Source organism: Leuresthes tenuis, unplaced genomic scaffold (assembly GCF_036924035.1).
Source record: "Leuresthes tenuis unplaced genomic scaffold, fLeuTen1.0.hap1 SCAF_4, whole genome shotgun sequence".
Taxonomy (NCBI): Eukaryota; Metazoa; Chordata; class Actinopteri; order Atheriniformes; family Atherinopsidae; genus Leuresthes; species Leuresthes tenuis.
This window is the reverse complement of record NW_027325358.1, coordinates 7,961,261-7,972,006: the sequence shown is the minus strand read 5'-3', so window position 1 is coordinate 7,972,006 and position 10,746 is coordinate 7,961,261. Positions and strand designations below refer to the sequence as shown.

Genomic DNA, 10,746 nt, shown 5'->3' with positions numbered 1-10,746 from the left:
TTCCCTGCTGGAAGGACTTTATATGGATAGCATGAAGAATCCAGACAGGATTTAAACCACACAACTGTCCCTTTAACACAGTTTCACACTATGTTAAAGTTTGATTACAGACACTTGGGCTGTCACTGTGAACAAAATACCAGATGGTCAATAAGTCCTGATGAGAACTAGTGTCCTACAAAATTAAAAATAAAATCTACAAGTTCGTCATTGAAAACCGAGTCGTCTCAGTTGAGCTGATGTGATTGACTTCCATTCCTCAGAACGTTGAGCCTCATTATCTCGTGAGGGAATTTTCTTGGAAAACATTGAGACATAATCCCTGAAGGACCCTTTATGTCTCGGTCAAAAAAAAACTGATGAACAAGCAATGAGCATCAAGTTCTTTTTGCCATTTGGAGAATTTTCTTTTTCTTTTTAAGCAGGCATTAGAGATACTACTATAATCTATTCATGTGAAAAATTCTAAATGTTATCGTTAGCTATTGACAAAGAAAACATATATATGTAGATATAGGCGTTCTATTACACAGCACCTTCAACCAAGTCTGACGCAGTAGACACACATATTAGAACAAAAACAAATAAAGTTATTAGTCTTATCACTCTGCATGTCAGAGGTAACACCTGATATAAAACAGAAATAGAGAATTAGATCCCGCTTACTTGACAGTCTGATTTTGGAGATCGGGAGTCATTTTTTTTATTGAAAATGACCAGATGTGGTTTTATTTCCAGGAAAATCTTATTCCCCACTGCTTCTTTTGTATCATGAAAATGTCAAAAAGACAGAATACAGAAGAAAGAAAATGAAAAATTAACTAAACACATACAGCAGAGTGTAAGGGTTTGGCTGCTTTACAAAAACATGGGAAATGTTGCTGGATCCCAACAGATGGACAGGAATGTTGCATCCCTCTTCTTTATGGTGGAACAGACATCTATGCAGAGCTGGAAACTGCCAGTTTCTTCAGGTGGTCCATGAAGACCTGCAAACTGACGTCGTCGGTCAGGATCGGTGCCCCTGTCTCCTACAGTCACACGGGACACAAGGGACAACCATAATAGCTGTTAAAAGATTTACCCAGTTTACAAACATTTTCATGACATATCTCTGATCCATGATAACTTGATCGCACGCATCACTCAAACCAAATTCTGCTGATAATCCAATTTTCAGGTTGACATACTGTAGTTGTACATGCAGCAACTGTATACAGCAGATTAGAGTTCAGCTGTTTTTCTGACTTGGGGAATAAAAAGATTAATGTTGTTTTCAGATCTGAACTCTTCCCCACTTATAATAAGGGATTGACTCATTCAAGATGCTCGTTTACTGACGGCCTTCTTCTGAGTTGCCAGTCATGATTGTTTTTCCATGTGAAGTAGACAATCCTGGGCTTTTAGTCTTTAATTTGATGAAAGAAGGAAATGAGAATTTTCAAAACTTTCAGTTTTTTCTATATATAGTTCCGAAAGCTCTGTAGTTTGTGGAGATAATGTTCATCCAGTAAAGCTTGTGAAAAGAGAATACAAATCAACAGAATTTGATCATATGAGGATTTTCCCATCGGCACATATTTCTCAACAATCTGCAAATCAAGCATTAACATTCTGAATAAACTGAAAAATATCAAGTTCCTATTCTGTACCTGTCCCCATGTATAGAGGTTGTTGTGGGTCTGTGACGGGTTAACTTTGGAAAGGAGGAAGCGAGCCTGAGAGCCTCCATGCTCTGTGTCGATGTAGCGCGGCATTGGGAAGCGTGTCTGTAGGATCTCTTGAGCGTCGTCCAGAGGAGCCTGGAGCAGCTGTTTGAAGTTCTCATACTCTGCCATTTCCTGGTAGCCTGCCTTTCGCCACTGGGCAATGGTCTTGAAAAAAAATAAATAAAAAGGACAAAATTCTCTCTGTAACTTTTAAAAGCTCTTTAAAAACAAACATGTAATCTCTTCTTCAAAGCATTCCTTTCTAGTGGTCTCCTGCCTCACCTCTCCATGGTAGATGACCAGCTGGAAGAAAGTGTCCATCAGCAGGATTCGATCTGGCAGAATACTGCTGCTGTCCAGGAGCACAGGCTGCGAGGAACAAATCATTCATTCAGGACACAGTTTACAACAAAACACTTGCAGATGCTTCAAGGAGAGGCACAGCTGATCTGCTACCAGTGAGACAAACATAGCACTGATGGTGTTGTGAAGGGAATGAGGCTGACCTCTGGTGGTCCGTGGAAGGAGTATGAGTAGAGGATGGGCTGGACCATGATCAGGGACTGGGTCAAGTCCTGCCTGACAAAGTGGTGCCTATAATAGGACGACTCATCTGGGCTGTTGTTGAAAACCTGAAGGAACGGTGACCGCCTCAGGTGGAACATAAACTGTAAGTGGAGAAGAATATTAAAACCATGACAATGATGAGAATTAGAATAAAAAACACAATCTGATGCAACTTCATTCAATGTAATAAAAACTACCAAAGCGCTTTAAAATAAGCCCAGCCTCCAATATAACACATAAATGAAAACTGGGGTTAGTGACAAGTTGAGCACACTTAAAATATGCTTTACCTGTGGGTAAAGGGACAGGGACTCTGACAGTTTGAAGGATGTGGGATCGTCTTTGTTGAACTGACCGAACTTCTGACACTGAAAACATTGGAGGCAAAGCATTGTTCAAATACCAGACATACCACAGGTTTAACCAAACGCAACATGGAACTCCCATATATGACATCACAATAGGAAAGAAAAATGACGCATGCAAACTACGTTTATCACAAAATGCTAACAATGCCAACTATGTGATGCTATTTCTGTCAAGACCAACATGGACAAACTCGTCACTCACCAGGCGGATGAGCTGCCTGTCAAGCCAGCGCAGAACATCCGGTCCTTCCTCCGACTCTGCCCTGAAGACTCCCAGGCGAGCCATGAGCACCGCAGCAGCTTCTTGGTCGAACGACGACTCGATGTGCTGAATCTGGGACTGGGCATCTGCCCAGCTTGAGTGGAAAGAAAAGGCAAAAAGGAAGGGAAAAAATGAGAAAGGGAAGAAAGTAGGACAGTGGAAACAGCAGAGATGCAGGTGAGTGTGGGTGTGGTGAGAATGACACACAGGCATGAATTACACGTCCCCGAGGGTGTCAACCTGAACTGCAGGTGTGCAAACATCCGCTGAGTGAGGCAAATATTGATTCTAGTGTCTAGTTTCTCAGGCAGATATCAGGCTTTATAGTTTACATTAGAAAGTCCATTCAGTAAGACCCCAGTTTGTTCAGAACATATCAGGTTGACATTTAACAAAGTACAGTTTTAGGTTCTCTCTTGCTTGTTTGAAATCACTAATCATATATATCAGGGTCTTACTTCCTGGCAATGGTGGTGACCCGTATCCTCCTCTGTGTGTTGGAGTGCTGGTACTGGGTCACAAACTGGATCGCCCCTCGGCCGCCCTGGGGGACTGGTGCATTGTGCTACACACACACACACACACACACACACACACACACACAAATACAACAATCAGTCCTCTTTTGCATGGGTTGGGAAATCTGGCTAGTACTGAGTGGAGTAGTCACACAACACACCATTGTTTCAGGAGTTCCAACAAACAAATATTTGCAGTTATTCATTTGTTTGATGTGATTAGCATCTGTACACATCTGTAGTCCGATCAAAGTTTAAAAACTGAAGTTAAAAAAAAAGAAAAAGAGTTTTACCTGATTCACAACTTCAAAGTAAATGCCCAAAGTGGTGGATGGGTTGAGACTGCACACTTTCCACTGGGATGTGCCACCAGTTCCCATCTCCTACAGAAAACAGAAAACACATTGTGATGAATGTCAGCAACTGACAGCTCTAAGATCACCTATCATGGAAGAAAGAAATCAGAGCTGCCCAGTTTCATCTGGGGAAGTGACTCACATTCTCTGAAACAGAGGCACCCTTTGAGTTGAGTGAAACACACGGTCCGATGGTGCCACAAACCTTCAGCTCCCTTGACGTCTACAAAGACAGAAAATAACATTTTCTCACATTAACTCTTGGAAAGTTGAATATCTAACCGACACAAGCAAGTTTATAACATATATAACTGGGCACTACAGTGACTGAAAGACCTCTTTACCTTTACTTCCAGGACACCACCAAAGGCCATTCGGAAGTCTCCATTGAAGTCCTTACTGAAAACTCTCTGGAAAGTTTGCTTAAAAAGTGAGGTATTGAAAGAGTCTCCCATAACTATGTGTCCCCTGAAACACAGCAAAACATTCAGAAACTTAGTTAAGTGTAAAAAGGAGGAACAAATCCAAATCCAATAACCTCAACCAATTAAACAGCAGGAGCCAACATACCCTGTGAGATTAGATAAGCACTTCATCTCCAGCAGTCCCGTCTGGTCCAGAGCACATGCATAGATGTCAATACTGTGGCCATTTACTGCAGACCGGTTGGATAAAGCTTCATAGTACTGTGGAATTTATAAAAGACAAAAGATTCTAGACATGAAATATCAATTGAAAATACCCTGTCGCATCATATACATCTGTGTGGGGTATAAATTAGACGGTTTTATTTTGGGTTAATAGTCATAAAGAAGCTCTTATATGACAGTCGAACACAGGTATGATTGCAGATTTTTGCAGTTGCTCCATGCATATGTCACCTTTGTGGCTTTCTTCAAGTGGCGTGCATTGTCCTTCTGGATGTCATGCCAGGAGCGGATGGGGGTTTTCAACTCGTCTCCCACCACCATGCCAGGGCCCTGGGTCGGTGGCCCACCTATGAACAGCATCACACGAGCCCCTGTGTTGGGGAATGTGCCCTGAGGATAAGATGGAGAGAAACTGGATTTCAGTGGGTTCTATTATACCTCAATTTGCAAAATCATAGTGATTAAAAACTGTTTATTCTACAGAGTAAGGACAAATGTATTTTCACATTGATTTAAAGCAACAACATTGGTTATTTATACCATTTATAAATAACACTTGTGTTAAAGTACTGGTTTTGTGCCTTGGATGCTGATAATGAGTATAAATGAACTAATGACAACCCTTTAAAGGCAAGTATGTATAATATAACAAGAGACTAAGATCACAATATCTTAAGTTTCTTTATCCAGTCCATTTGAAAAATGTTCCATCCTGACAATGCTATTTTAGCACTGTTAGAAAAGAACTATAACAAGCGTTGAGAAGTGTTCAGCGACTCTGTCTAAGCAAAGTGCAAAACTCACAACCAACACCAACAACAACAACAGTCAAAGTCCAAAAGTCTGGGAAAGTTCACAACATTATGAAACATTTGGCAATGAGCCATAATAACCAGTCAATATGATTTAATTCCTTTGAAATTAAGCTAAAAGTAAACAATGATTCATTTAGAAAAGGACACACTGTCCTCAGTCACAGAATAAGCCAGCTGTTACTGGATGCTGAAACCTTTTGGCAGCTCTGCTTTCTGTGTAAGGCTCATTCATCAAGTCGAGTCTGGAGCCACAGAAAGAACAAAAATCAGGGCACATCTCCCATTGGTTAAGGAAAGTACAGCGGGGAATGATCTCCTGCACTAGCAGTTATATAACCAGACAGACTATCAGAAGAAGAGAGAAGATGATGAGGGTGGTGGAGGGAAAGGACAGAAGGCAAACTGGAACCAGCCTTTGAACTGACGGAGCAAATCTACTGCGGCCACGAATGATTATCAGGCAGTGAGCAATTTTCTGAACAGTAACATGTGGCACTTTTGTTATGGAGAGGCTAAAGTTCGAGTTACGACGAAGCATTTTAATGACTCACAAATCAGCTGTATGAAAAGGATTAGTACATTTGTACGTCTGTGCACAGAAATGTATTTTCTTAGCTAATTCAGTATTATTTACATCCACTTATTGCATAGCATTAGAGTTGGTTGTACCTCCAGAAGGCCCACAGCAACAGACAAGGCTACACCAGTGGAGCGGAGGGGTCGTTTGCCCTGAGGGACAGGCCAAGGGTCTCTCTGAAGCTCTCCAAGCAAGTCTGTCAGATTCATATCAACTCTGTGCACAGGCTGAAGGAACCTGGACATAAACACACAAAAATCTTAGGAAAAACAAAAAGTTAAATATTCTGAGCCCTGTTGAAAATGCAGTAGCTATTGTTGATGAAAAGTGCAAAGTATTTGCACTCCTCCATACCTGCAAAATGCAGCAGCATCCTGGGGGGCTGCAGGGCGACCTTGCTGTACTGATGCTGCTGGCTTTGTCAAACCAAGCATCTCCTGAAACAAGCAGAACACATTTTATTGAGAGTTTATATGCATTTGTGAAACATTTTGAAACTATTTTCAAGCAATTGTAATCACAACAATATGGAATTCCTATTCCAATAGAAGTTCATAAATATCACTGTAAATGCCACTAGTCCCCACAACAATCTTTCTCTTTGTATCTAAAAATCATTCCTCTGATACCAAATGCCTGTATGGACTGACCTGGATCTGTTTAGAGGAGAGGTCCTTGGTGCCCCTGAACACGTAGCTCTTGGCAATTCCCTCACAGCTGAGCTCGTGAACTTGGACCATGCGTCCAAATGTGATGAGGCCCACCAGAGCGTTGGGTGGTAGCAAACTCAGGGACATCTGAAGGGACTCCTTGAGGGCCTGGAGGTCCTCCTCTTCCAAACACGTGTCCACAACATACAGAAAGATCAGAGGGGCTGGGGTCCCACGCTGTAAAGAGGCATGGGAGTAGGGATAAACACTAGTGAGAACTCTGAGCCTTAGTAACACTATAGTGACAAATACTTCATTCTTTTATTTTTACTGTCTGGAAAGAGAAACATTTTGGGCAACAAAAAGGAAAAGGAAGCAAAATATATTTTTTTGATTTCCTGGAAGCTAAGACCTGGTTTGTATATAACCAGCAACATGAGACACGGCAAGTGATCTTCAGAAGCTCGAATTACTTCTGAACACTGTATGAATTAGTCATGAAGTTTCACTTGTTGACCACAACAGCAGCAAGATCCTCAGTGGTTAGAAAGCCTTGACAGTTTGTTTGCACCAGTACTACCAATAATAACTACAGATTGTTGTAATCTTTAATATATTACAACATATCATGATGACACTTCTGTTGTCAATGTAGCAAATCAAGTGTCCTTTATTATAGTCCTTATCCCAGGAGACAAATAGAAATCCTATATTCCACTGAAACTAATGCATTATGGGAAAATGTCCCAAAATACAACAGCATACTGATGTCTCAGAATGAAAGTGTGCACTGAACACTGTTCTTAGACTGAACAACAAAAAGAATAACTCTCCACCTCCATATGCAACTGACAAGTTAATGTTGCCCTTTGCACTGTATATCTTCACTACGTCAGTAACTAAGATGACGTCAGAGTGCAGATATAAACTTAGTACATACCTGTACTATATACTCAATGGTAGAAAACTGTGGCATGAGTTCAGCTGGCTGGTTCACTTCTGATATGCCTGCATAAGATGGAGGAAACTGCACAATCCCAAAGAAAGAAAGAAAGAAAGAAAGAGAGAAAGAGAGAGAGAGAGAGAGAGAGAGAGAGAGAGAGAGAGAGAGAGAGAGAGAGAGAGAGAGAGAGAGACAGAGAGAGATCCAGATTAACCAGCCAGTCCACATTAAGTTATGAAGACTTACACAAGCTTTGACAGCAAATGGTATCATATGAAAGCACAATAACTAACCCACAGCATGAATATCAATACTTACAGGGTTTCTCTGGAAGCAGAAGTTGCATGCCCATATTTTGGCTCTGAAGTCAACCTGACTATAAAAGGATAAAAAGAAGAAAGAAAAAGGATTTTCATGTAAATGTCAAGAGCACAAATGTGACCGGCACTGGATTATGTAAGGTGTGTTTGCAGTTCTAATGTACCAAAGTGCAACTCAGGACTCTGAGATAATGAGCCATTAAAAGATATTCAATTCCCTGTATCCTGACTGCCAGAGAGAACAAATGTCAACATCTGATGTGGAACTGGACATAAATGATTACTAATAACCAAGGGCTGTTGTAAAGGCTGACCAATAAGAAAGACAAATTTAGCCCTAAAGACAGACAGATAGACAGACTATTTCAGCTACACATGTAGGTTTGGACACATGTGGTTGGTTTTTTCTGTGAAACTTACCACAGTGGGTTGAGCACTGCCTTACAGTTGGCCCGGCTGCACAGAACGGGCTCATACTGGACCGGAGGCAGGTTGGGCCTTTCCTTAAGAGGTGTGAAGAGACAGGAGACAGGGACCACAAGCCTTGTGGCCTCCAGGCGACTCGAAGGCCAGAGGTTCCAGCTGAATCTCACTCCATCCCTATCCTCATTCTGTTGGATGAACTCCTGGTAGGTCGACATTGCTGAGCTTCACCACAAAAAAAAGAAGAATAAATGAATAAATAAATTAATTAATAAATAAATAGAAACAGGATGAGATCCTAACTCCAGTAGAAAACAAATAGAAGCGATCCCTGGGACACTACTAATCCAAACTGTGCAGCTCCAAACTAACTTCTTCCTCTTCTGTCTACCTGCTCTCTTCTACTCACGGCAGTGAACATTCTCTCCTTATACAGGCGATCCTTTCTCTTCTGTGCTAAAAAAAGACAAGGATCTTCAAAAACATGACGCACAAATATGTCATCAGGAAACCTGATCTGCATGTTTTGCTGACGAGGGTAATAGTGCACAGGAATCTAAAAATGATTGGATAGGTGTGTCGAAAACTTTTGACTGGCTCAATTCAATTAGGCTCCACGGTTGTTGGCAAGAGTCAGTGAAACATTAGTGACGCCCTTTACAAAGCATCAATAAGCAGCTGCTTGTAACACCTGCATACTGTCTCTTTCTCACCGTTGCCAGAGGACACAAATGATTTCTCCTAGATTTTAAGAATTTGAAAAGACCACCAATGACACATAAAACTGTCAGCTGGGCACAAGACACTGAGAGAATAAAATATCTAAGGAAATATATAAAAATATAAATCAACGTGTAGGGATGCACCTGTTGATTATTTTAATTTTATATCACCTAAGCATTTTCACTTTGCCCTTCAGCTGCTCAACAAATTATAATGTTTGGATAGTGCCACTCTAGGTTCTGTAAAATGCACAATGATATATCCAACATATAGAGATATGAATGACATCCTCATAACACTTGTTCAGTCTGATCTTAGACCAAGGAATGTTCATCGTGTTTGTTTTAAAAACTACTATTCGTGTCTTTTTTTTGTTTGTTTGTTATTATTTCACTATAGTAACTTATTGAACTAATTGTTTCAAAGACTAGAAATTAATAGAAACATTTGGGAAAATACAGAGAAACACGGGGAGAGATACTAGCACATAGTGTTATGCAGCCGGACACTCTCTGACTTACTGTGTGTAAATCAATAGTGAAAGCTACAAGCCACGTATCATCACAGATTACGGTTCAACTGAGCCTCCTGATCAGAAATTATGTAGTGGTATCCCTCAAATTTAGCTATTTACAAGTTGTACAATTGTAAATACAATTTTAAAATGGTTGCAGCTGTAAAAACCCAACCAATCTAACACGAAACGTTACTTTTATTAATCCTGGTGGAGTATTAGCTACAGCAACCATCGAGAAGCTAACGCCGCCTCATACAGCTGGCAGGGTTAGCTAACGGAATGTAGCATTAACCCACTTCCTGTCCCTTCTTAAATGGAAGCTGAAAAACTGGCGACCGACTTTCGACCAAAATTAAGCCGAACTCTTACCTTTTATATTAAGTTGACTTCAGGTCTTGGCAGCAACTAAAAAGACTGTTGTGCTGAAGTCAAATTACAGCATTTGGAGATACAAACAGATGGACGTACAGGACAGAAAGACGTCGGTGTGGGGATCGCTCCCTGTCAGCCGGCTCCTGCACTTCAATAGGATGACGTGTTACTCTGACTTCAAGCGATTCCTATTGGCTCTCCTTTTCTATGACGTAGCTTAGCCGTGCTCAGAGCCTTATGGCGGTGTTATTCATCAGCAGGGGAAGAGGGTGCTCACGGGAAATGGAGTTCATTGCATTCAACGCATACCCCAGTGGTAGTCGCGGGCAAGTTGCATCTATTAACAATTTGCACAGTATGACAACGTATAGGAAGATCATTGTGTATTACTTAATTAATTTATATTTAATCTAATTGTTATTATATCATTATAAATTATTTATTTATAAGCATGTTTACTTTCTATCATATCATCCACCGTATACAGGGGTTAAAGAATATGAAAGGTTCTACTATGAGTACTGCTCTAAATTGAAAGGTAGACTTAAGAGACTTGTTGTTTTAGTCTCATGTTGCATGGTCTCTACTATAGTATGTTAGCTCCCAATCAAAAAATATTAGATACTATAAAATATTCTTTCAGGACCCCGAGTAGTTTTATGACAACTTAGAAAAAAATAGAGAAAAAATAATCAAATAGTACTACTTATTATCTATTCCACTCAATACCCTATTACTCAACTGCAGCTAGATGTAATTCATGGATTCCCAATCCATGGAGGGAGGGAGGGAGGGGGGGGGGGGGGGGTCGTTTTATAGGTACCCATTAAGTAGCTGTCCATGGTTCTGGAGTCAAGCGATTCTTCCATAAGTCGTGAAGAGCTTACATTCCTATGATTGACGTCTCTGTGAGTTCAAAACAAATTGCTGTTCCTTAAAAATCAGTGAGAGACATTGGATGAAATCTGATAAACTC

General features: G+C 40.7%; 1 protein-coding gene across 1 annotated transcript; it reads right to left on the bottom strand.

The window, feature by feature from the left end:
* Positions 1–9,938, bottom strand: sec23b (SEC23 homolog B, coat complex II component). The gene is made up of 19 exons (XM_072384378.1): positions 9,768–9,938; positions 8,156–8,383; positions 7,734–7,791; positions 7,413–7,499; positions 6,473–6,709; positions 6,177–6,259; positions 5,915–6,059; positions 4,662–4,820; positions 4,351–4,466; positions 4,125–4,248; positions 3,923–4,003; positions 3,718–3,807; positions 3,365–3,471; positions 2,847–3,000; positions 2,567–2,644; positions 2,216–2,377; positions 1,992–2,078; positions 1,653–1,874; positions 1–1,031 (listed from the first exon to the last, which is right to left on the bottom strand). Exons 2-19 carry the CDS (start codon positions 8,374–8,376, stop codon positions 942–944), a joined length of 2,301 nt encoding a protein of 766 aa, XP_072240479.1. The 5' UTR covers positions 8,377–8,383; positions 9,768–9,938; the 3' UTR covers positions 1–941.
* Positions 9,939–10,746: the final 808 nt, after the last annotated feature.